General features: G+C 44.3%; 1 protein-coding gene across 4 annotated transcripts; it reads left to right on the top strand.

Moving 5' to 3' along the window:
• On the top strand, positions 1 to 26,348 carry bptf (bromodomain PHD finger transcription factor). Of its 4 annotated transcripts, none has more exons than XM_032587155.1 (32): positions 1 to 735; positions 1,629 to 2,451; positions 3,377 to 3,597; positions 5,153 to 5,320; positions 5,411 to 5,575; positions 6,905 to 7,117; positions 7,225 to 7,304; positions 7,940 to 8,283; positions 8,366 to 8,497; positions 8,585 to 8,714; positions 8,896 to 9,031; positions 9,115 to 9,360; positions 9,431 to 10,901; positions 11,001 to 11,125; positions 11,637 to 11,765; positions 11,890 to 12,040; positions 12,158 to 12,281; positions 12,878 to 13,127; positions 13,538 to 13,690; positions 13,978 to 14,111; positions 14,220 to 14,307; positions 14,403 to 14,623; positions 16,618 to 17,749; positions 17,839 to 19,115; positions 19,224 to 19,306; positions 20,166 to 20,391; positions 20,481 to 20,959; positions 21,071 to 21,247; positions 22,112 to 22,304; positions 22,590 to 22,674; positions 22,756 to 22,942; positions 25,551 to 26,348. In XM_032587155.1, the coding sequence occupies exons 1-32, from the start codon at positions 240 to 242 to the stop codon at positions 25,588 to 25,590; spliced, it is 9,879 nt and encodes a 3,292-aa protein (XP_032443046.1). In that variant the 5' UTR covers positions 1 to 239; the 3' UTR covers positions 25,591 to 26,348. The 4 variants fall into 4 exon arrangements, with proteins under 4 accessions (XP_032443046.1, XP_032443045.1, XP_032443047.1 ...); XM_032587154.1 differs by having other exon boundaries at positions 5,408 to 5,575; XM_032587156.1 differs by having other exon boundaries at positions 5,408 to 5,575; positions 24,741 to 26,348.
• The last annotated feature ends 773 nt before the right edge of the window (positions 26,349 to 27,121 follow it).

Here is a 27,121-nt window from a genome sequence, read left to right as displayed (position 1 = left end):
CTGTTTGTTCAGCCAGAGAGGCAGAGAAGAAAAATGGCGGCCCTAGGCGAACCTGAACGGGACGCCGGGCTAACGTTTTGAGCTTTCGCGTTCGAAGGGACGCGGGGGGCTTCGAGGTGTTGTGCCGCTTCTGGGGTCCGCGCTCGTTCGGCTCCGTAGGGGCACCGTTTTCGCTCGCGCTCGCGTATGCCATTTGCACGCAAACCTTGGCATTCTAAAATAATAGATTTTCGCCTATCATGAGAGGGAAAAGAGGCAGGCCGCCCAAACCGCTACAAACCGCTGAGGCATCCCCAGCTACGACCCGGGGTCTGCGACCCAGGAGGAACCCGAAGCCCAGGTTTAGAGACAGCGGGGATGAGAACGCCGAAAGCCCGACGAGGGAGCCCCCCAAAACGGCCAGAAAGAGGAAGGCGACGTCAACACGGGGCAGGGGACGAGGCAGAGGTGGCGGTGGAGGAAGAGGAGGCAGAGGTGGTCGCGGGGGAAGACGGACTGCTGTGTCCAAAACGGTGGTGTACGACGACCACGAGAGTGACGAGGAGGACGATGCTGTGAGTTTACGGTCGGAGGAGGACGAGTTTGTTGAGGAAGCACCTCAGTCCGAGGAAGACGAGGCCCTCAATGAGGAGTCTGACTGCCTGGAAGATGATGTGCTGGACGAGGAACAGGATGATGCCAGCTTCTGCACAGAGAGCAGCTTTCGGAGCCAGAGCACGCACGCCAGCACTCCGGGTAATCACTGCTCACTGAACGGACCCTCGGCTCTGGAGGTCCCGTCTGGGTCAGAGCATGCAATAATAGGGGCTTGTGTACAGTGCAGGAAGCAGTAAGGTTATTGTTCAAAATGGAGAATGCACACTGTATGCAAACAGGCCGCATTGAAGCCACTGCAGGTGGATTGAAGCATCAACCGTGTCAGTAGCCCGACCCGTTTCCGTCGCCTTACGTTATCGTGTAGTTCACACTCATTTCCAAAAAGAATTTGAGGGGCTGTGTAGCTTTAGCTGTCATAGCCGGAGCTAATAACTTAGCTTATAACAAGCTAATGTTAGCACTGAAGGTAGCTGTTGCCTGCTGTGTGACAGCTATTAAAAAAATAAAAATAAAACGCACTTCATATTTGCAGCCCACACTTTTCAAATCTTTGCTTGAAACAAGAACTTTGATTGTTTTTTGTTTAATTAGCCGTAAAGGAAACAAACACACACACACACAGCTAACTAACACTAGCCTAGCTAGCATGCCTGTCATTTTCTTATACTTTGGCAGCTTTCCTTAGGCAGAACAAGTTACTTTATGCGTTCGAGACTCTGGATAGTAATTACACCTGATGTCTTCCTAGTAAACCCGTCATTATAAAGAGAGGTTTAATTAGCGTTAACGTTGTTGGCTAATTTGACAGCCACTGCTGTATGAGGATGAGGCAGCCTCATTAAGCTAATGATGAGCAACTTCAGCCATAGTAGCTCTTGTAGAAGTTTCCAGCTTTGTAGAGTTTGCAATGTCTTCAAAAGCATTGAAGTGATGAAATGTACTTTGTTTCAAGCAGTTATTGAATCAGTTCTTATGTTATTCTGCATTGATGTGTCAGTGTAATCGAATTTATTTTTCTTTTAATCCTACAGCAAAGAACAAGATACGGGCTCCCCGTCCTCGCACTCCCGTTCTGGAAGACAAGGAAATCCCTCCTCTTGAGCTTCCGGAGACCTCCGAGGATCTCTTGGTGCCCAGTGTGGAGCTGCTCAACATCACCTCCATCTATGAGGTGCTGCGGAACTTCAGCTCGGTCCTGCGTCTCTCCCCGTTCCGCTTCGAGGACTTCTGCGCCGCCTTGGTCGGCCAGGAGCAATGCACGTTGATTGCAGAGACGCACATCTCCCTGCTGAAGGCCATCCTGCGCGAGGAAGACTCTTCCAACACTACTTTTGGCCCCGCTGACCTGAAGGACAGCGTCAACTCTACTCTGTACTTTATCGACGGCATGACCTGGCCCGAGGTTTTGCGGGCGTACTGTGAAAGCGACAGAGAGTTCCACCGTGTTCTGCCGTACCTGGAGACAGACGAATATCCGTGCGGTTCTCTCGAAAGCAAGGTTAAGGTGCTACAGTTCTTAGTGGACCAGTTCCTCACCACTAACATTGCCCGCGAGGAGCTAATGTCCGACGGCAGCATGCAGTACGACGACCACTGCCGCGTGTGCCACCGTCTGGGAGACTTGCTGTGTTGCGAGACTTGTTCTGCCGTCTACCACCTGGAGTGTGTTAAACCGCCGCTGGAAGAGGTTCCAGAGGATGAATGGCAGTGTGAGGTTTGCGTGGCGCACAAGGTGCCTGGAGTCACGGACTGTGTGACCGAGGCACAGAAAAACAGGCCTTACATCCGCCAGGAGCCCATCGGATATGATCGCCACCAGAGGAAATACTGGTTCCTAAATCGAAGGATTGTTATGTGAGTTGGGGCCATCATCACCGCCTGTTCAACTTATGATTACCATTTACGTTTTTGGTGACATTCTCTGGTAATCATATTTAGGTTCTTCAGATATACAGAGGCATTACAAGAGCTCACAAGTTTCTGCAAAGCATTCAAATACAAGAGAATGTGTTGGAAGCTCTTGAAGTTATTAGATTGTTGCTGCTTTTTTTTTTTTTTTTACTAGATTATGATCAAAAATTGATGGTAAAAAGGACAGGAAAAACAGTTCACCAGACATGGTTCTCCCATGGCAATCTTAGGACCCTAACCTAAATCCCAAACAAAAAACCTTTGGACGTGAAAGCAATTCCAGGTCTCGTCCAGACCTGGAATTGTTTACTCAATTGTTTTGAATAAATGTTCTCAAAGTAAGGGTTAGATTGTTCAAAACCTTTCACCTTCTATGCATGGTTTTCAGGGTTGCACACCAATTCGGGTGTGTTTGTTCTTTATCAGCTGTTTTATCAAATGAAGTTTGGAATCAAACAGATTTAGTTGAACACATCCCTGCGAAGAACGAGATGAAATCTATGGTGATGAGTTTAGACGCAACTATGTCTAAACTCATCATAATGTAGCTAATGTACAGCTACATTAGCAGAAAGCTAAAAAGTTAATTAGCAAGTTGACTAGCTACAATTAGCAAGTAGGTAATTGTAGCTAATTATTATACATAATGTATACAGCGCTACATTAGCTTGTTATTGGTCTGCCCCGTTTCAAAATTAACTTGTACAAAGTTACTTAATCCATATAATTTGAAGGGCAAGTAAAGCCTGGTGGCCCAGCAGACTTATAATACACCGGGGGAAACCCCATTGACATTTGATATTTTGGTAGGGATCTAATATTTTTACAGATTCGACCCGTCTTAACATCCTCCGTTGTCTCTTCCCAGTGAAGAAGACGGGGAGTGCGAGAAGAAAAAGATCTGGTACTACAGCAGCAAAGCACAGTTGGAGGAGCTCGTCGAGGGTCTGGACAAGGAGTACTGGGAGGCGGACCTCCACGCCACCCTGGAAGAGATGAAGGAGGAAATGCACGCTCACATGGACATCACAGAGGATCTTACCAACCGAGCTCGTGGAACCAACAAGGCCTACCTCACCGCCGTCAACGGTACGCCGTACACCTGCTGCCCTCAGAACTCGGGGAAAACATGTGGCACCATTAAGCAAACATTTGATTTGCTTGGGATTATGTATGGCTCAAAACGTTTAGGGCAGGGGTGCCCAAAGTTGGTCCTGGAGGACCGACATCCTGCACCTTTTAGTTCTCTCCCTGGTGGCACCAACAACCTTTTCAGCATGTCAGTGTTCTTCTTAGGCCTTCTAACGAGCCATCATTGGATCCAGGTGCGTTAAACCAGGGACAGAATTAAAACATGCAGGATGCCAACCCTCCGGGACCGACTTTGGGCACCTCTGGTTTAGGGAAAGCGCATATCTATGTGCTCCGCAGGAGGTCCGAGGAATTTTATCAAGCTACGTGTTTCGACGCTGGAGACAGTTGGGTGTTGCCCTTTTCGCTCCCTGACATAACGAGCAACTGTTTTACACTCGGCTTTCCTCCAAGACGCTACAGTGGTTTGAAGACCTTTCAGTTCTTAGCCAGCAGTTTCCGTTTCTGTTTGGCTGCCCTATCATCTCTTTCTCTCAGCCAGACTTCCTTTGTGTTTTGCTGCACTTAAATCTTGTTAGCAGCGAGATTTCTTGGCGCCTTTGCCTTAAAGGAACACTTACGGGGGTAGCTTCCATTGTTTGGAGCGTGCTCCTGCTGCAGGCTGCTTCCTGGCATCAGTCTCATTGAAAACTGTTGATGCACATGATCATCCACTAAAGTTTTCGGAAGGATAGGAGTAACAGAGTGACTTAACTCACTTTTAGTTTACTCATACCTACTCAGAGCCCCACCAATCGGAGATCACACGGCCGATTTCTAATCCAAGATCTTTGTCAAATACACGTTTTAGCTCATTGCGATTTATCTTGAACAATAAATAAGTTTTAAAATATAGATTAGCTTCTAAATAATGAGATTGGATTACAGAGCTGCCAGTTTGCGTTGATCCAGTAAAAATTAAAGCCCAACTAAAAAAAGTTAGTGTTCACTACTCTCTACCACTGTAGCTATAAAGGAGTCTCTTGAGACTACTATTTCTATTCCTACTAATAGTAATACTATTATTCTTACATTACATTACTACATTATTAATGCCTCAAACAATACCTCTACAACAGAATATGCTGAAACTACAGGGTGTAGTTTCTTTCAAAATAATTTTCACAAAACGGGAAAACTGCATCAATTGAAATTGGATTCCGCACGTTGTCAGCAATTTTCTTTTTTCAGTGTTTATGGAAAGCGAGCAAATGACAACGTGCCGTTTTTAAATATTTCATTCTACTGTGAACAAAGCGCAGTGTTCGGATAAGATGGACGTTTTCAGGAGCCGCATTGCAACAACTTCACCGTGTAACAACGTAGGGATTAAAAGGAGGGAAGTAGATTAGTTGTTGTACATGACAGATTATTGAAATCCAAAAAGTGGATCAACAAAACGTAAGTTTGCTTCTAACGACGGTGAACTAGTTGCAATGGTGCCTTCAAATGACATGGCCTGAAACGGCAATGGCGCCTAGGTTTCAGTCTAATTGCTTCTTCTTATCTGTAGAGGTGTCCGCGGAGCGTTTGAAGGTCAGGCGAGAGGAGCAGGAAGCAAAGAAACGAACGGCGGAGGGGAAGAAGGAAGCAGAAGGGGGCTCTGTAAACACGACTGAGCTCCCAACGCAGAAAATCAAAGCAGAGGACGGCAAGACCACAGTAGACACTAGTTCACAAGGTAAAAAGAAGATAGAATACGCTCAACTAGTTTATGTTTTTCAAACACGTTTTGAGTGTATTTGTGTTGATATGACTTGTACCACAGCAGCTACCGCTCAGCCTCCTGCAGAGGAGAGATGCGTGTCCGCTTCTGCCGCCTCCCAGGACGCAGCAGCACCCAACACTGAATCTCTAGAGCCAAACAATGAAACGGCTCAATCTGAGAACCACGAGAAGGGGGACTCCACTCAACTGGCAACGCAGGGACGGACAGGTACCCCTTCTCACCGCCCCTGAGTCATTCTTGGTCCTAAACTCAAGCTTTCATGCCCTGTTCAAGGTTTCCCCCAGAAAACTTGCTAAGCCCAGTTATAGGGGCGCACCGTGTATTATCAGAAGACACTATTAACGAGACCTAAAGTCCTACAAAATCCAAATGTTAGAATAAAACTAGCAATGCTTACCCTGGTGGGGACGAAAGTAAAACCTGGTGACCCGCCAGGCTTATAGTACACTGCTTCCTGGCTGTTTGCACTTAAACATGTCATGATTTGTTTGATAAACATAAATTTGCATGCTTCTGAAGGACACTGGATGCTACGTGTGTTTAGAGGAGACCAAAATAGGGGGTCTATAAGTTTTATCACAATGTTTTGTGGTTCTATTTTGATAACAATAAACCGGACAATAACAATAACTATTATTATTACTGCTTTTTGTGTTCGTGAGGCTGTAACAATAGAACCAAGTAATAGTATCAAAGAAGTTTGATTTGATTTGCATCACTAAAGCACACAAAGTAACTGCGTTTAATCATATTTTCAAATGTATTAAACAGTGGAGAAGGCTGTAAAAATAACAATCCCAACAATATCTACAGTTTTCTTAAACATTATTAACTGGAATTTATCGTAATAACAATAAATAATGTTTTTTTTTTTATTGTGACAAGAAATTTATCTTGACAAATGATGAGCAATACAATAATGACGACTCTTCTGTTGCCAGTTTTTCTCTTTATTTTGGTCTTTTGCTGGACCATATTTACACCAGTGATATGTACAGCAAGTAAACCTGTCGCAATAAGCAATTAATCACTTAATTGCGAGATTAATTAAGACGAGCACATTTATTTCCATTCTGATTAATATTTTTTTGGAGGCAATTTTGTTTACAGAGACCTCATAATCCATTTTATTTGTGGTTTTAGTTGTATGTAGGTTTTTATTTCAGTTTTATTTGTGGTTTTTCCATGTTTTATTTTGGATATTTAAAATATCTTCTACTTTCAGTGTTGAGAGTTTGTTACAAAATTAAAGATTATTAGTCTTTGAGAGGGCGAACTTGACAATATATTACTTGAAAATGGTCTGAAAACAACATGATTATCGTTTATCGCAATAATTACTTGGACGATTTATCGTCCAGCAAAATTTGTTAGCAAGTGTGTATTTCTGATCCTCGGCATGTTTGAATTGTAAAGATCGCTGGTAATCCTGACTATTTTTCTTGTTTACCATAGCCTATCGCCTGCAGCTGGCTTTTTAGAAAACCTGCTTTCACCGTTTCCTGTACTCGGTTGTCTTTAATATAAATAATGTAGATGAGCAGCAGAAGTCGGAGTCCACATGCGAAGACGCAGAAGGCGACGAGCCGTCGTCGCCGAGCCGAGCCGAATCACACGAGCGGCCGTGTCTGGCAGACGCGCCCAGCGACGGGGACCAACTCTCTGCACCCGGGGGCCTTAAGAAGGTGGAGCCCCCCGACCAGGCCGACAGGTCCTCCCGGTCCTCCTTTACCAGCCAGGATGGGACTGGTAAGCACAAACATGGAAAAACGAAACATCGAGTCTGATTTGAGTTCGGCCGTGTCGAATTGTTCTTGTTTTGATGATGTGAGGGTGGCTCAACTTCTTTCTACCAGAGGACTATAATGAAAGGATGAAGACGGAGAGCGGAGCAGGACACGAATCGAAAAATCTAATACGGAAAGGCAATGAAGAGGTGAGGCGTCCTGGTGGATTTTTTTTGTTTGTTTGTTTTAAATTGAATGTAGAAGTGAAAATGTGACATTATTCTTGTATTTTTTTTTTAAATATTTATTTGTAATGATTGCAATATGTCTGTGGTACCTAGTCTCCTGTATTAAATTGAGCAAAGTTGTAGTAATAGCATCTGAATGATGCTGCCAGCCTTACAGTGGAATAAGTCACGTGTATAGAAACGAGGGGTGAACCGATTGCAGTGTTCTTGCTGATCACTGATTTTTAAAAACCTGCTGTTTTTGGTCAATATATATATATATACATATATATATATATTTTTTTTTTGACTAAGAAGTCACTCAATATAGCGACTAAGTTATATTGCACCGATTACAGTTTTCTGGCCGAGCAATGATCTTTTAAAACTTGCCAATTCCAGTTTCGGCCAATGCTGTTTTGTTTGTTGTTGTTGTTTGAGAAGCTGCTAATAATGGTGACAAAGTTGGCAACAGTAGAGAGACTTCTGCTAAATATACACCTGCAGATGTCGGCCGATCTCCCAAAACGAAGGAAATCGGTGCAGATTTATCGCCCTAACAGAAACTGAATCCTCCTGCTGATAAACTCCTAATGCCCTTCCCGTCTCCATTCCAGTCGTCTCCTGCTGCCAACACCTCGCGCCTCACCTTCCTGAAAAGGGACCTGGCGGTGAATTTGAACAACTTGTTCAAACTGGGTCAGGAGGGCAAATACAGGGTATACCAGAACCAGTACAGCACCAACACCTTGGCGCTCAACAAGCATCAGCACCGCGAGGACTACGACAAGAAGCGCCACCTCTCGCACAAGTTCAGCCTGACCACGGCGTCCGAGTTCAAGTGGAACGGCTCCATCCACGGGGCGCGGAGTCTGACGGTCGCCACGCTGCGCCTCACCATCGTCCAGCTGGAAACGAACGTCCCCGGACCGTTCATGCACCCCAACTGGGCGTCGCACAGGTACGTCTGGGTGGCTCTTTTTTAAAAAATTATCATTAAATACAGAGAAACATGAACGTTATTTTTTCTTTTTTCTTTGTAGGACCAACTGGAACAAAGCAGTACAGATGTGCAGCAAGGCCAGGGAATTTGCTTTGGCCTTGGCCATCCTGGAGTGTGCAATCAAACCAGTCGTTATGCTGCCTGTTTGGAAAGACTCTCTCGGCCACACAAGGTAAAAGAGGAGCAAGGCTCAGCTTGGCGTTTCACTGATGCGTGTCTTTGTCAACGCTGTTCGTATGTCTCGCGTTGCATCCTTCAGAATGCACCGGATGACCTCCATGGAGCGGGATGAGAAGGAAAAAGTGAAGAAACGAGAGAAAAAACTTGAGGATGAAGAGACTTTGCAGCAGGCAACCTGGGTGAAGTACACCATCCCCATCAAACACCAGGTAGAGTACGGAGATATTTGGCTTGGAAAGGAATTTTACAAAAACATGTTATCCTATTAATCATCACAATAATTCATTACCTAAATAACAGTTAGTTGCAGCCCTAATTCCATGCATACAGATTCGTGTTGCACATATAAATGTTTTCTAATAAAGTGTTTTTTTTTTTTTTTCTTCTGAGGTGTGGAAGCAAAAAGGGGAAGAGTACAGAGTAACAGGATATGGTGGTTGGAGCTGGGTCAGTAAGACGCACGTGCCGCGTTTCGTTCCAAAGCTGCCGGGGAACACAAACGTAAACTACCGCAAAGAAATGGAAGGTAACGCAACTCCCTCCACGTACGTCCTGGGTCGTATGTTTTTACATTTGAGGCTTAAGCTGGTTTTTGGTTTATTTTTTCAGCTAAATTGAGAAAAGAAAGTACAACACCTTCCATGAAGACGGAGGATTTAAAAGAAACCGAGAAGCAGGTTCCTGAGAGCGCACCGGTAAAGGAGCAGGAACCCAACTCATTGTCCCAGGACACATCTGTGGTTAATGGCAGCCAACCTCTCAGCAACAAAGTGGAAGACATTTCTGTAAAAGATGAGCAAGCAAAACCTGCTGGTGAAGAGAAAGAGGAGGAAAAAATGGATGTCGACAAGAAAGGTAAAAATCTGCAGTTGTGAATGTGGTTTTAATTCTTTATTCAGCTGACCTCTGAATCTCTTTGTCCAAGGTGAAGTCGAAAGCAGCTGTTCTTCCCCTGCTACCGCAGGAAGGGAAACGACACAGGCACCGGAAGAACCCAAAACCGAGGAGATCCCCGCTAAAATCTTCTACGACGTCGTGAACGTCAGCGAGGGTTTCCAGCTGCGGACGGCCTACAAGAAGAAAGTAAAGCCGTCCAAACTGGACGGGCTGCTGGAGCGGCGGGTCAAGCAGTTCACCCTGGAGGAGAAGCAGAGACTCGAGCGGATGAGGCAGGCGGCCACAAAACCCGCCACTGGCGTCAAGACGGAAGGAACGGCAAATGCCAAACAGCAGCCTGCTCTGTCCTTGAGCGTTAAAACAGAGGAGAAGGAGGGAAACCTACGAGGACAAGATCCTGTCGTCAAAAAGCTCGACTTCGATGAGGAGAGCACGAACTCGAAGGCGGACATTAAATTCGATTTCGTCGTGTCCAGCCAGAGTAACGTGGCTGAGGTGAAGGCCGTTGACTCTCATAAGGAAGTGAACGGAGAACCGGAACTCAACAGCATCAACAATTGTCTGCCGGAGACGACAGGGAACAACAAAATAACAAAGAGAATCGGAGAGAACGTCAAAAAGCGGGGGTACGACGAAGTGGATCAAAGCAGCGGACAGTTGGACTCGGAAGGCAAAAGCAGCATTTCACAGATAAACGGCAAAACCGTCTCCGCAGACTCCACCTCTCCGGTCCAGGGCGATGCGTTGGATCCCGAGAAAGAGCCTGTCAAGTCTTTGATGAATGGGAACCTCTCACGAAACGATTTGTCCAGCGTAGCACACCCGCCACCGCTGAAAGTCCCCAAATTGGAGAACCATATTGAAGACAAAGCAGAGTCTCTGAACAGTGGTGATTATTCAGCTGTAAAGAGTGAGGGGTCGCTGCCTGTCAAGCTGAAATTGTCCAGTACGTCTTTCCACAACAGTAGTATTACAGACAATTGCACATCTAGAGAGGATGTAAAGACCTCAATCGCTAACGACTCTTTAAAGGAGCCTCAGAAATCTTCTATGCACGACACAGCCAACAGTTCCAGTAAAACTCCCTCAGCAGAAAGTAGCTCGGTTTCCTCTGATATCATTCCTGCTGCCCCCCAACTGGGCCCAGTGGCACCCGTCTCCCTGAGGAGAAAACCCAGCGACGCCAAAACCGTCGCGCCCGCCTCCACGACGGCCGGCTCCATGACGATCAGTAAAGAATATTCCACGAGAGACAGGGTCAGCCTGCTGCGGTTCTCCAAGTCCAAGAAGGCGCGCTCAGGCACAGCGCTGCCGTCCTACCGCAAGTTTGTCACCAAGAGTAGCAAGAAGAGCATTTTTGTCCTGCCTAATGATGACCTGAAGAGGCTGGGGAGGAAGGCGGGCATCAAAGAAGTGCCCATCTTCAGCTACAATGCCAAGCCGGCTCCCGATATATGGCCCTACCCTTCGCCTCGGCCCACCTTTGGGATCTCATGGAGGTCGGTAACATGCAGAGATTGTACAAATCTTATCTTTCTTGGTTCGTAAAGCATCTATTTATATAACACGCACACTTTTTTCTTTTTCTTCTTTTAAAGATACCGTCTTCAGACTGTGAGGTCACTAGCAGGCGTTAGCTTGATGCTAAGGCTGCTGTGGGCCTGCCTCAGGTGGGACGACATGGCTGTGAAGCCTTCTGCTGCGGTGGGAACGACTCGGAAAGGTGAGAAAAATTCAGCATTTGCTTAGGGCTGAAACGATTAATCGGATTAATCATGATTAATCATGATTAATCGATTATTGAAATAATTGTCAACTGATTTAGTAATTGATTAATCGTTAACTGGAGTTCACGGACTCCAAAAACGAAAGGACATCACAAACAAGGCAAAACATATTCATTTGCATTTCAGATATTTTCATTTTCTAACTTTTGCAATAAACATTTCTGACATGAAAAAATATCAGTTATCATTACAGCTGCTTCTCATTTTAATAACAGTGATGGACTTCCTGTCATATGAGGTTAGCGTACTGTTTCCTTTCACTGTAAATCTCTCATTTCAGAGCTGTCCACAAGTTCTCAATTTCATTTTTCTTAATTTTTTTTCTCTCTTTCTTTATTGCATTTTCATTCATTGTCACGTAACTCGTCTAAACTAATGAGGTTTCTTGTCCAAATGAAGACTTTCTCCTCATGCGTGACTTAAAACTAGGAACCGTTTTGTCTTTAGAAACTACAGACACAGACATAATCACCACAGAGATTATTAGACGGAGGGACTTCGGGCCCCATGGCATTCGCTCAGAGTACTGCATCAGGAAGATCATCTGCCCCATCGGAAACAGGGACACTCCCAAAGGTAGGAGGTTTTGGGGGGAATTAAGTACCACCAAATGTAGATTTTGAGAGTAATCTGGACAAAACACGTTATAATAGAAATAATATAAGAGAAACAAGAAACATTTAACCCTTTCTGTGATTAGAAACTCCAACTCCTCAAAGGAAAGGTCTGCGCTCCAGTGCCTTGAGGCCTAAAAAGCAGGAGCCAGCCAAACAGACGGGGCCTATCGCCGTGGAGACTTGGGTCCCTGAGGAGGAGCTGGAGCTTTGGGAAATAAAAGCCTTCGCAGAGAGGTTAGGAACGCACAATCCAAATTGTCAAAACTATAAATATGTTTTTGGGTGAATGAGTCATTTTCAGGACTGTCTCTGCTCTGCATTTTTCATCTTTTTTTTTTCTTGGTTTTCCAGAGTGGAAAGAGAGAAGTCGCAAGGCTTAGATCCATCCAAAACCAGCGGGACTCTGAAGACAGCAGAGGAAGTCAAGGCCCATTTGGAGAATCAGCTGAAGCAGGCCAGACTGGCTGCCCAGCAGGTGACAACACGATACAGCTACGGCTGCAGATTCAGTTTGAATACTACGCAGTAATGGACTCAGTCATTTTGTCCCAAAAGGGAGTTTATTTATTTATTTATATTTTTACTTTTTTTTTTGTGCCTAAATCATCATTTGGCAAAAAAAGAAAAGAGGTGTCATTTTTTTTACTTAGGTAACTGTATAATAAATGTAGTTTGATTTTTGATTTTTTTCTTGTGATACTTCAATGTTACTCAAAACTTTCAGTCGTTTGCAGACTTCTTCAATGCGTTCTGTGACTCTTGTGACTACCACTAACTAGCTGCTAATATAGCCTTCAAAGGTAATGCTAGCTAGCTTATTTATTCTCATCATGGCGAAGTGCAAACTTATTGCTGGTTGGCTGGACAATGTTTGTCCTGGCAACAGAAGTTAGCCAATGGTTAACACACACAAGTTATCTATTTGCAATTTCCTTTTTTACGTTCCTGTCACGATCCAAGTCTTAAGCTCCATTCGTACTGGTCTTTAAAAGTTTTACATTTGAGATGGCGACACCTGCAGAAACCCTCATCACCTATTTCTCCACGTCTTAACTTGAAACATTTTTTCAGAAACGTCTCGAGCAGCAAAAACTCAGCACAGCCGCCACTACTGCCACGACCACCACCACCAGCACAACCGCAGTCAGCGCTCCCAGTACACCGACCTCCACCGGCCAGAGGATGAGTCCGATGACAACTGGAGCCAAGATGGTCCTGGCCTCCAAACTGGGCTCCCCGGCTCCATTCCAGCAGGACAAGAACTTCCACCAGTCCTTCGCTTCCTGGGTGAAGCAGGGTCAGAACAACAGCAGCAGCTCAGGTAAGGCGTTACCTAGCATCATCGTCACAAACATTCATGTATCGGCGACGGAATCACCAAAAAGTGTTGCTTTTCAAGGCCAACCATTCATTACAACATCTCGTCTTTTTTTTTCTTTTTTATAATCGTTCACCACATTCCATGTCACCAATCGAAACTGCCTTGGCAAAAAATAGTTTCATAACTCTCGGTGTCCACTTTCAGTCCTACGAAAATTAGCAATTTTGTGAATCTGACGTAGGAACTAAAAAAAAAAAAGAACAAAAAATAAATAAAAATCCAACTTTTAAGCGTTCTGCTCGTTCTTGCGGACTTGGACCTCACAGTGGACACCTCGGCTGTAGATCGGCCGTTGCCGCGGCCCCTTTCCGGGTTACACGTGACTCCAGGTGGCGTGGTGTGTCTTGCAGCCTCGGCGGCCGGCAGCGTTGTCGCCGCTTCAGAGCAAACCTTCCAGATCGCTGGCAGCCCAGTGACTGTGGCCGGTCACGTCCTCGCCACCAAACTGCCGCTGCCCGCTAACAGCAAGATTGTCACACTCAATGTGCCTTCTACTCAAGGAGGTAGGGAGCATGAGTGCCATCCGCTTTGGCAAGGCCCAGTGGGCTGCGATTGCCAAAATGGATGGGAAAACTGTACTGTGGAAGGCCTAAATTAGTTTTAAGTGTTGACCCTCAGCATGATAAGTAAATTGTCCCCTCGTGAGTCTGTACCGATGGAAATATGCATGCCAGTTCAAGAATCTTAAAACCACTTAGGTGTTTATTAAACACACACACACCGAGCATGCCTTTACACATTTGTATATTAATCTGCGACGCTCCTCTGCTGACATGATGGATCTTTTCAGGAGGTGTGGTTCAACAGAAGGTTTTGGGCATCTTCCCCTCCGGACCTCCTGCAAATCTCCGGACGTACAGCACGTTACATCCAACAACTGGGAACATCAACCTCAGAGCCGCGACCTCTAGCACCCAGCAAAAGGTCTTCTGGTTTTAAATCCATCCGTTTTATTGTTATCCAATACGCAGAGTGTTTTTCTTGATGATCTTAAAGGTTTTTTTTGTTGTTTTTTTTAAACGTTTCTATTAGGCCACAACAACAGTAAGCCAGACACCCGGTGCAACAGGGAACCAAATGACTTCAACAACGGTTCAAAATCCAGCAGCGGCTCAGCAAGGTGATTTGTCAAAAATCTGCTTTTTGTTTTCTTTTCTTCTTTTTTTTAACTTCTAAGCCGTACAGAAGCAGTAAAGGTGTCAAATTTGATTCCAGGTCAGCCGACTGCAGTCCAGATGGGTCACACTCAGCCTGCAGTCACAGCCGCCCCTGGTACGCCTCCTCCTCTCAGAGCTGCAGGCCCGCCAGCCTCTTCGGGTCCAGTCGCCACGACTCCCGGACAGCCCTCTGTTGCATCCTCTCAGGCCCCGAGGCCGCAGCAGGGCCAAGTAAAACTCACCATGGCTCAACTCATGCAGCTGACGCAGAGCGCACAGGTGAATTTTTACTTTCTTTCCTGTCTGCTGTCACTCACACTGTGAGGGGAAAATATCCATGCATTTGCTTAAAGCAATAAAACTTAAATTATTTAGATGTGATGTTAAAGATGTTGAGTTTTTGCAAGATCTTAAGTTACAGGTGTTTTCTGTAAGCTTCGAGTTGATGGATGGCAACTTTTTGCGAGGACAACATGATGGGAAAAGTTTATGTACCTCTCGTTATTTAGTATTGGTTTAAACAATTTCTGTTATTTCAGATAAATTAAATTCTCCTAATGTCCAAATAACTGGAACATGTGCAAACAATAAAAAAAAAGTGCTTTATGAAATGTTTCGAATAGGCCTGTCACGATAGCAAATTTTGCTGAACGATTAATTGTCTCAAAAAATTATTGCGATAAACGATAATATTGTCTGAAGACCTTTTTACACTGATTTAATGGAAATGACGTAATAATGCATGTGATTTCCTGCCAAAGGTAGATACACTTTATTTTCAAAAGAATATTTAACACAGGAACTGATAAACAAAATAAACAAAACAACCAAAAACAAAAACAAAATGGATTCTCAGTCTCCATTAACAAAAAATGTACTTGATAAAAACTAAACATCATAAAGCCAAAGTGGAAATAAATACTGCATTCAACCAAAAGAGGGCAGCTTATGAAGTCTGTATATTATGTAGCCCTTCAGTAATAATTAGATTTAAATAGAGAAAATGGGCACATCGACTACCTGATGCAATAGTTCACACTACATGATTTTTTGCTCCTATTTTTCCCCTTACAACAATCTTAAAACGTTGATCTTTCTAAGATTGTGTGGTGTGTTACGGTAGATCGTCGTTGCCGCTCTGATCTAAATCAGGGATTTTTCTCCGATTGGCATCTTTAACGCAGCCTGTTGAATGTGACAGGCAGCCAATCAGAAAGCGCGGATTCTCCTCCGTGTTTTCTGATGGGAAATTACGTCGGGGAATCCCAAACAGCTGAAACGGCGAAACCGAAGTCCAGCGGACATTGGAGATGATATGTGGAAACAATATTAATGTTTATTCAACATGCAAAGAATATAGAAATGACAAGAGGAGGAGTTGGAGTGAAATTGCTACTGCAGTTGATAAACCCGGTAACTTTTCAGCTGTTCTTCGTTAACGTGACGTAAATAGGTTCTAATGATTTTCATTCAGTCAGGACTTTATGCTGACACTAGCCACATGCATTGCAGGTAGATTGTAGTAAAGCATTGATTAATGCCTGGTTTTAAAATTAGTTCACTGGACTTGCAGCCATTATTTTGTGCCCATCGTTGGACACCACACGGCAGGAACGAACCCGATCGAACAGTTTTATCTAGGATTTCTGTCGGCTAATGTGTGGTCTGTCAGGTTTTGAAAATGGGCCGACAATCGGCGACAGCTCTAAGATCGTGTAGTGGCGCTGGGCTTTACACTAAGGAAATGAGGAAGGAGGGTCAGTGGAGAGCACCGGAGTTGAGCCTTTTTTCATTCGGTGTCATCAACAGAAAGAGAAAAAGTCCGGAAGAGACGATAATGCCGATAATTGAAATGACGTCGATAGTTTTAATTTATCATACGATTAATCGATTTATCGTTTATCGCGACAGGCCTAGTTTCGAATGTATATAATGTATATGAATTCCTATTTTACACATGTGGAGATTGTAAAAGTGGATCTGGAGGTCATATGTTTCGATCCTGCAAGATTTGAGATGGGTGTGGGGACTTGGAACAAGTAACTCTAATAGGTACTGGCCTGTTACTAGGAACAGTGATTGGCCTTGTAATTGTAATAGTGACTCCAGGGTCCCCAGAAAATTATCTCGGGGATCTTGGAGGGCGGTTTCAGAAAAAGCAACTCGGTGTGGGGTTGGAGTCTCAAAACCTTTTTCCGGGCTAAGAAATTTTGACTGAAACTATGTCTTAATTTTTATTTGATGTTGAGAATATTGCTTCTGACATTTTTCAGGGGGGGAACCCGGGTCTGACTGTGGTGATCCAGGGTCAAGGCCAGACCCAGGGACAGCTTCAGATCATCCCACAGGGTGTTACGGTCATCCCCGGACCCGGTCAGCAACTAATGCAGGCAGCCATGCCCAACGGACAGATCCAGCGCTTCCTCTTCACTCCCATGCCCCCATCGTCAACCGTTTCCACTTCATCCCCCATGAACGCTACCCCTACAAAACCCGCCACAACTCCAAGCCCTCAAACCCTAACATCTTCTCCTCCTCAAGTGCGAGCCGCAGCCCAAGTCCAGACTACTCCATCAGCCTTAACCCAAACGCAAATGGCCACACCTCTTCCTGCCCCAACACACATCGGAAGCCCCTCACCAAAGCCGAGTTGTGCCCCCAGCCCAGCTTCTGTTCCTGTCCAGAACCAAGTCACATCCCCTGTGACTCCTGCACCTCAGGCCTCTCCACAAGGACACATTTCTGCTGCTTCATCCGTCCCTCCACAGGCACAGATGTCTTCTCTTGTACCTTCTCTAGCACAGCCTTCCACACAGGTGTCAACCCCCCCACCATCAGTTGTTGCACACCCCCAAGTGGTGAGATCTGTCGGTGACTCTCCACAAAATCTCAACCCAGGTGTAAGTTATAAACCAGGCTTCTCCTCCACCACCACACAAATCCAAGCCATCCCTCAAACCCCTATCTCCACTCTTATAGCAGGTTCGCCTCCAGCACAAACCCAAACTACAAGTTCCCCTCCCATACCGGGACACACTGCCCTCCAAACCCAAGTCCAGTTCCAGCCCCAGTCTGTCTGCTCACCTCCAGGCTTAACCTCAACCCACCTCCAGATGCAGACCTCGACTCCCTTGTCTGCTCCAGTGTCGGTCAGACCAGCTATCCAGGTCTCACCCCAGGTTCCCGTTTCCGCCTCGCTACCTTCGCCTGTCCAAATACCAACGCCAGCCGTCGCGCCCGTTTCTGCTCCCGTTATAGCTGTTGTGTCCACCCAAGTTTCCATCCCTTTCCCAGCCAATGCTCCAACCCAAATACAGGCCGCGCCTTCTGCGCCCCTTCATGCAGCCATGGCAAGCGCTGTTGTCACACCGGTCACAGCCACCTGTACCATACCTTCAGTGCCAGGTAAAGAACCAAAATCCAACACGTCGTTGTACTGTTTCCTTTTTTTTAAATATTCACTTCCCTTTGTTTTGTTTTTTTTCCTTTCGTAGCTCTGATAGAACAGAGGGCAGCTCAGCCCAAAAACTGGACTCCATCATCGTCTTCTCAGGCTCCAGCTCAGGCCGCAACTCCGGTCACACCACCCACCATGGCCTCCGTTCCTTCATCTGCTCCTGGACCAGTCTCCATCCACTCGCCCATCGCTCCTTCGCCTCAGACGTCTCAGACTCCGCACTCCCACGTGCTGGTCCAGCACCCGGCCATTGTATCTGTGCAGCAGGTGTCCCACGTGGCGGCGTCAACTGTGCAGGTCAACATGAAGGGGTTACCAGTTTCCTCCGTTGTATCCGCCGTAAGGCCTGCGCAGATCCAGACCTGCGGACAAGTCCAGCAGATTCCACACCTCCAGCCTCAAGTTCAAGGTCCAATTCAGTCCCAGATCAGAGTTCAGTTCCAACCGCAGGCACAAATACAGCCACAAACACAACAATCGCCTCAACCCCAAGTGCAACCCCTTTCTCAGGTTCAGTCCCCCATGCAGCTCCAGGCCAGGACACAGCCTCAGTACCACCCCCAGGTTCAAGCTGCGTTTCAAACGCAACCTCAGCCGACGCAACAGCCTCTGATTCAGTCGCAGCCTCTGGCGCAACCTCAGGCCCAGCCTCCGCTTCAGCCACAGCAGATCCAAACCCAACTCCACACCCAGGTCCAGATCCAGCAGCAACAGCAGCAGCAAAACCAGATTCTCTCCCAAAGTCCGCAGAAACCCCACGTCCAAACGCAGCCTCAGTTTCAGGTCCAGTCGCCGCAACCGACCCAAGTCCCCCAAACGCTGCACGTCCAACCCCACGGCCAGGTCCAAGCTAAGCTCCAGGTCCAGTTCCAGCCTCAGAGCCAGTCTCAAGTTCAAGCGCAGCCTCAGCTGCAGGTCCAGTCTCCCATCAGGCATCAGCTCATCACCGTGTCGGGCCTCCAGCAGCCGGTGCAGCTGCTCTCCGCCCTGCCGCATCATGTCGCTGCCCAGATCCAAGCCCAGATCCAGGCGCAGGCCCAGCAGCAGGGGGGCACGGTCCCCCAGCAAATCAAGCTGCAGCTGCCCATCCAGATCCAACAGGCAGGGGGCCAGATCCAAGCCCACCAGATCCAGAACATGGTGACCATACAGGCACCAGCGAGCATTCAGGAGCAGCTTCAGAGACTACAGCAGCAGCAGCAACAGCAGCAGCAGCAGCAACCACCAAAGAAGAAGAAACATAACGAGGCTAAAAGGGAACCCAAAGACCAGAACCTGCATGTCATTAGTCCTAAAGATGGCATTCAGAAACCGGTGAGACTCTATGGCATAACAGTTATTCATGTTTTTGTTTTTTTTCTATATAAATGAACTCTCTCTAGATAAGTTGAAGGTTAATGGGAATTTTGTTTTGCTTGTCAGACGGCAGTAAAGCAAAATGCTTCAGCAGAACAACTAAAACAAAGGAAGACGCTGGCTGCAGCAGAGCGGGAGGAGAACCAGAGGTTGGAGCTCAATTTATAAGCTAAAGATCACTATTATTATTATTATTATTATTATTATACATCAATTTAAAAATACTTCATTCATCCCAAAGAAAAATGAAATGTTGCAACTCGTATCCAACCCGATTACATTTACTCTAGTAACTTCTTGGGAAAAAAAAAAATTACATTTAGTAGTAATTTTACTTTGCTGTACTTTGTACTTCTACTTGAGTAAATTTACTACAACGTGTCACTACTCGAGTGACATTTCTGGATTCTTTACCCACTGTGAGTAACTTCACTGAATGAAGAACAATCTTCCTTTTTTTTTTTTTTTGCAGTTTTTTAATAGCTATGGCTGAAATGGATAATCGGAGTAGTCCGATTAATCGGGATTAATTGGTTATTGAAATAATCATCAACTAATTTGGTAATCGATTAAACGTTAACTGGAGTATACAGACTTTTAAAAAAGGCAATTTACTGGAAGAACAACATATTCAGAGCAATAATTAAGTAAAACTGTTCAGAAAATATATACATTTTCCATTGAAGATAAAAAAAAACAACTTCTTTCTTTGTTTGTAAATGTGTTCTACCCGGAAGTGGCAGTTTTAGCTTCAAGTTCAAGTTCAAATGTTTTTGCATTTTAGGTAATAAGATGTTTCTTTTTATATTTTTTTAAAAAAGAAGGAATTATTTATTTGTATTTTTTCATGTATTTTTAAATTCGAAAAATCTGCAGAATGTAGAATGTTTTTCTAATGCGATTAATTGTCATAACATTCGATTTCAAAAATAATCGTTAGCTGTAGTTCCACACAATTAAACCAGGCAAGCAACAGCTGAAGCTCTGTCTCTCTCTCGCCTCCCTCAGAGTGATCGTGTGCAACCAGGTGATGAAGTTCATCCTGGACAAGATCGAGAAGGACGAGAAGCAGGCGGCGAAGAAAAGGAAGAAGGAGGAAGTGGTTGAGCAGAAGCGCTCCAAACAGAACGCCACCAAGCTGACCGCTCTGCTGTACAAGCACAAAGAACAACTGAAGGCCGAGATCCTGAAAAAGAGGGCACTGCTGGACAAAGAGCTGCAGCTGCAAGTTCAGGTTAGTTTCCGGAACAAAAACGGCCAGGATTTTGGTGACGCGGGTCTAGAAATTGCGATTCCAGACTCTGGAGTGATTTGTCTTCCCAGGAGGAGCTGAGGCGGGATCTAGCCAGGCTGCACAGGGAAAAGGAGAAGGCGCGCGCCGCCATCACTCAGGCCGCCGCGGCGACCGTCAAGGCGGCCTCTTCCCACCTGTCGCACCTCGCCCACCCGTCGCACTCCTCTCACGGCACCCACTCCTCCGCGTCCACTTCCCACAAGCGGAAGCGGGAGGACGACCGGGACAAGGACAAAGGCAGGGACAGGGACAGGCACCACGAGAAGAACAAGAAGCGGGACAGGGAGAAGGACAGAGAGCGACACCGAGACCGAGACAAAGAGTGCGAGCGCGACAGGCACCGGGACAGAGATCGGGACAAGGACAAGGAACGGGACGGCGATCCGGAGCGGGATTCCGGCTTGCTGAAACACAAGAAGAAGAAGAAGAAGCTGTCTTCTACCTCAAAGGACCACAAGAAGGACACCAAGCTGTACTGCATCTGCAAGACGCCGTACGACGAGTCCAAGTAAGCTCAGAGGGCTTCCCTGCCATGTTTTGGTTCGAATTCGGTTTGAATTCTGCAAAGAAAGAACGTTCTCTCTCTCTCTCTCTCTCTCTCTCTCTCTCTCTCTCTCAGGTTCTACATCGGGTGCGATCTTTGCTCCAACTGGTTCCACGGCGCCTGCGTGGGAATCACGGAAAAGGAGGCCAAGAAGCTGGAGGACTTTGTGTGCAACGACTGCAAACGCGGCCAGGAGGGGCAAAGCAACGAGGAGCTGTACTGCATTTGTCGGACGCCTTACGACGACACACAGTAAGGCTCTGCCGCACGTCTCACTTCTGTCCATTTTAGCGATTGAGCAATCTGTCAATTGTTCTGACAAGTAATCGTTTAAAAAAAATTGCCCATTTTCGTAGTAGCTGCTTAAGCTAGCAAAAGAAATGTATGAAGGACTAAAAAACAAGAACGAGTAAAAAACAATTCAGTTTTTTTATTTTTATTTGACCAAACATCACTTTTTAGTCATAAGTGTGAAGTAAGAGAAACATTTTTTAAAAAGTGTAAAACAGACGAGGAAAAAAACAATTAACTTTTAAAAATGAAATGGCAACCTTAAATCAGGCCATTAGCATATGGTGCTTTTTTATAAAATACCTTACTTTCAGTCAAGTTTGAAGTATGAAAAAAAAGCTTCTTTTCTGTTTTTTGTTATTTTTTCACGTCATTACTAGCGATGCACCGATCCACTATTTCCACTTCCGATACCGATATGAGGTTTAGAATCAGCCGATACGGATCAGGAAAAGCAACGCTAAAATGATTTCTTTTTATTAAAACAGACAAATGTATTGAATTATACATTTATTTGTTGACAGAACTTCACTTTGTTCAGTCAGTGAGTGCAGTTAGTACTAGAACAACCAATGTAAAATATAAACAACAAAGAAACTGACAAAAACAACAGGTTGACTAACTTGGTCAACTGACCTTCTTTAAAAAGTAAAATACATAAATATTAAAGCACGAGATCTGAAGGAGAGCGCAAATAATCACGGCACGCCATGTAGTAAAACCTCAGGTAGTTTGCGTCTTCCATGTCTGTGTCTCGTCCATCTTTTGGATTTCCATAAACCCGGTGTCGTCCCCCTTTCCTCCTCGTCCAATCCTCACCCACAGGTTCTATATCGGCTGCGACCGCTGCCAGAACTGGTACCACGGGCGCTGTGTGGGCATCCTGCAGAGCGAAGCCAATCACATCGACGTGTACGTGTGTCCGCAGTGCCAGTCCACGGAGGACGCGATGACGGTACTCTCGCCGCTCACCGACAGAGACTACGAAGGGTTGAAAAGAATATTACGGTCATTACAGGTAGGAGCTGTCTCTCTCTCTCTTTTTTGTTCTTTTTATCTTCATAATCTGAACTCTGCATTTTTACCAACTGCTTAACATTTGTCATGTCATCACCACAAACTAGAATAAGTTTTCTAGAGATTGTGAAGTCTGGCGTTAATCAAAATAGATGGACTTTGTATTAAATATTTTTTCAGAATTTTACTAAGTTTGTGTAAGTTATGTGATGTACCCTTTTCTGACAAATGTGTCCCTTGCTAAAAAGGAAAAAAAAGATACATTTTACGTGTTTGTTTTCGTCAGTCTCACAAAATGGCGTGGCCTTTTCTCGAACCGGTGGATCCCCACGATGCGCCGGATTATTACCGCGTGATCAAGGAGCCGATGGGTACGACCGCCGCCCTGCGCGCGCACGACGGCTTTTGGTGAACGCGACGTTCGTTTCACACTCGTTTGTCTCTCTTTCAAGACTTTTCCACAATGGAAACCCGTTTGCAAAAGCGACATTACCAGAAGCTCACAGAGTTCGTGGCGGACGTGACCAAAATCTTCGACAACTGCCGCTACTACAACCCCAACGACACGCCCTTCTTCCAGTGCGCCGAGGTGCTCGAAGCCTTCTTCGTACAGAAGCTGAAAGGCTTCAAGGCCAGCAGGTAGGAAGTGCTGCTGCTCCTGCGGAACCGAGGTTCTGAAAATTGGCTTGTTTGTGCTCATAAAGATTTCATTTCTTTATGTAGAAACTCTGCCATGTTTATTTGCTTCTAACTTCATCCGTGTTTTTATGTCCGCCTGTCTTTTTATTATTATTTTTTTTTTACTACGAGCATGAGTGGCGTAGCTTTAAGTCACAGAATGTGATTTAGTTTCTACATGTGTATATTGTCACAGTCATTGCCTGGAAATGTGTTCATACTATCAAAAGTGTTTTGGTTTTTTTTTTGACATTTTGTTGCGTTAAAACCACAAACATCAGTGTATTTTATTGGGATTCAGTGGTGGGCAGCGCTAACTAAAAAGCTAGTTACGCTAAAGCGCTAATCATAAACGTTGGTTCCACTAACCGCCACACCTACGTGGTATTTATTTAGCAGCAGCTAACGCTTAAGCGCAAACGTCAATACAAGCAGCAATTTAATTTTGACATTGCAGTTTGCATGTTCTATAAAGCCTACACGTTGTATTTATTGAGAGAGCGCGAGGAGACGAAACAGACCTGAACGCTTTTCACCCACGGTCAAAATAAGAGTGCGAATATAAACGCTGAGTGTGAAAAATACTTAATAGTCGATAATCAAAACTTCATCACCAATGTCAAACTTCATTGAGCTGAAAGTTTACAAAACAGCCAATTAGATTAGAGCTTTAGAATTTATCCAGAAGAAATTAATTTATGGAAAGCTAAGTGCGTTAATCGCTTTCAAAGTTAGAAAAATGCTAAATGAGACATTAGCTTTGGTATCAGCATGTTGGTGGAAGAGAGCCGATAATTGAGAACTGGAAAGAAATTGTAAATATCTTTTTATTTTTATTAGGGCTGCAATTAACAATCAGTTAATATATTGATTAGTCTAACGATTGATCGATTAACGGGTGAAATTCTAAAAAATGTTTATTGAAGCACTTCAGCCTTTCATGTACAATATTAGAAATACATTAAAAGATGGCCTTGTTTTTGAGTGTGTACTCCAGTTAACGATTACTCGATCACTAAATTAGTTGACAGTCATTTAAATAATCGATTACCCCAATCAATCGTTTGAGCTTTAGTTTGTATTAGACATGATTATGCATATTCAGCCCCCTGATAAATGTTCTTATCATCTTTGCACATCTTTAGATTAAATCTATTGTTCTTCCATAACTGAAGGAAATCTGGAGCTCGGCCAGATTAGTGTGTTTGTGAATAGATATTTTCAAGTCTTACAGCAGAGACGGTTGGCTGTGGTTGTATGTTTAGCATCGTAGACCTGCGAACTAGTCTTTAACTCTTTTGCAGTCTCTTAACATTTTTTTTTCCAAGTATTTCCCCGTTTTAAACTCAGCTCTTCAACTCTTAGCATCTTCCCTGTTCCTGCGGAAGAAAAGCAGAGTTAGCCGCTGTGCTAACTGAGGCTCATTTGCTGCAATGGTGATCTGTCAAATGAACCTTTCTAGTCCTGTGTGGGACTTTTATTTGTAGAAAGAGTTGAGTATAATTTTATCTTCCACGTCATAATTATGCAATATGTTGGTCTGTCCAAAATAAAATCCCTGCAAAACACTGAGGTGTGTGGTTAACGCGTGACAAAATATGAAACGCTTTCATGAACGCTTTCCGCAAGGCGCCGTCTCAGGACTCTGGTTGCGTCGCTGACATTTTTTGCATTTGCGTCTGTGTGTGTGTGTGTGTTTGTCCACCTGTGCTGCATGCCTGTGATTTAAGCCATTCCATCTTCTTTTTGTTTCTTGCAGATTGTCTGATTCTTAAGTGTGCCAGTCTAGCTGGAGTCTGGACTGGATGCTGGGGGGTCTCTCTGTTGACAGTGAAATAAACAAACAAAAAGAAATGAATTATGTGTGCACCCCCCCCCACACATGTGTGCACCCCCCCCCCCCCCCACACACACACACACAGACTCACAACCACCAAATGTGCTCTTTGTTTTTTGGGTTTTTTTCTGAGGAATGAGTTGTAATCATAGCGGAACAGGAAACATGGCAGACCGGCAGCCATTTTGTTCTCTTTCAGAAGAAATTAGGATACTGGCGTTTGTGCTCAGTCAAGCATTTTAAATGCTTTTTACTCCCAAGCGTCTATTTATTTCTGTTCAAACATCTCAGTTGAATTGGACATGTTGAAGGTGTGGACTAAAGTATATAAAAAATAGCTGCATATTTTTTTATAAAGGTATATTTATGAAACATTTTTGTATGTTACTTCACCTTTGGTTCTGGATGTTATCTACATTTTATGATGTACAGTGGCTGTGAGATTATATGTCTGACTGTGTTTGACCCTTTTTAATAATAATAATAATAACAAAAAATCTCATTTTAGATTATTAATATTTTATTAGTCTAAAATGGTCTGAAGAGAGAGAAATGCCTCTTCCTGTTCCTCGACTCGCAAGGTTTTACGGTCATGAAAGGTCTGGTCTCGAACACGCGCCAACATGGCCGCACAGCCCCGACGCTTTTTGCATCCTCTGTCTGTGACTAACTGCAGCAATAAAAGAACCTGAAGAGCTCTCAACTCTTCCCCTTCTTCTCCACATCCTGTAGGTCTCATAACAACAAGCTTCAGCCTTCTGCCGCCTCTTAGAAAGCACCGCACGTTGCGCAAACAAAATGCACTTGCCAGGAATCTGGCTTCTTTCTTTTTCCTCACCCCCCGCCCCCGTTCCCGTCGAACTGTGACTCTGATGGACGCGCAGGGTTGGGGGCGGAGGGGACCTGTCCTCACGAAGCGGGCCAGCGCAGAGAGGCGAGAACAACTGAGGCGTTTCGGATGGAAGTTTACCTCGGAGAAAACTCTTATGGAGCTCTCATATTTCCATTTATGTTTCTTTATTTTTTTTAAAGTCATTTTTCACCCTCAAAGCGTTTTAAAAAAAGAAGTCTGTATTTTTTTTTTTTATTTGGTCGTCTCAAACAGGGACCTGCGATGGAAACGCAATGACTGAGTTTGTCTGAGCATCATGTTTTAAGAGTTTTGTGTCTGAATTCAGATGTCACAGTGGAGCAATGTTTTATTCCTCACTCATTTCCACTCATCGTTCATTCTGAAGCGGCATGAAAGACGGTTTTAAGTACTAAAGTACTAACTATGTGGACATCAGTAGTCTTCTTGGTTAAACATATATAAATATTCTACTGAGAGTATGATAATAAGCTATTGTAAATGCCTTGCTTTGCAGTAGTGACTGAGAAAGAATGAGAAGATGTACTGCAAGGTTTCCTGCCCTGTTTGTAAAAAAAATCATCTGATTTTGACTTGGATTTTTTTTGTTTTTGTTTTTTTTGTATTACAGCTGAATAAATATTGATGTATATGAAACTTAATAAAACTTAAAAGACTAATTTGCTCTATTTCCCCTCCCCTCCACCCCATTAACGTTAACATGAGCTTGTTTACTTCCCTTTTGTCTCCCTATATATCCACATAAATATAAACTCAGAGAAATGTATACCAAATTCAGTAAGTTAAATTAGAGCCAGAAATAATTACAAAAAATGTTTTTGTTTTAAATCTAAATTAATTCCAGAAAGTGAAAAACACATCTGCTTCAACTTGGTTTTAATTTTGAGAAAAGAATTTAAAAATTATTTTTGCAATACATTTTTGTTTGGTGATTTAAATGTGGAAGAATATAAACTGTTGCTGAGAATTGCAATGCTTTCATATACTACTTTTTCCCATGTACTATAAAATTTCCTTTTGCGACATAAAATGACTGAAAACTTGAGATCAAGTTTCAAAAACCTATGAAACCACTTTCATTTAATCGTTTCAACAGAACTGCTTATACATATGTTTCACCGTTTGAATTTAATTAATGGAGTAATTTTATTTTGTGATATTTATGGTATACATAAAATACTTTTTTTTTTACCGAAAATGTAATCAATAGCTTTACAGATGTTATAAAGCTATAAAGTTTTAGAATAACTTTACAGTTTTGTATAAAGAGGGGGCTTATTGTAGGTTTTAAAACAAAAATAAATAAGCCAAAACTGAATTTTGAGAACAGAAAAGTGTATCTTAAATAACTTCCTGGTCGAGAATTTTAAATATCAGTGTCGAACTCTCTCGATCCTGGAACAGTTTGTTGGCATGGTGACCGTAAGTCCGT

Source organism: Xiphophorus hellerii, chromosome 16, assembly GCF_003331165.1.
Source record: "Xiphophorus hellerii strain 12219 chromosome 16, Xiphophorus_hellerii-4.1, whole genome shotgun sequence".
In the NCBI taxonomy this organism is placed as follows: domain Eukaryota; kingdom Metazoa; phylum Chordata; class Actinopteri; order Cyprinodontiformes; family Poeciliidae; genus Xiphophorus; species Xiphophorus hellerii.
The sequence above is the reverse complement of the archived record's forward strand: the minus strand, read 5'-3'. Positions and strand labels throughout refer to the sequence as shown.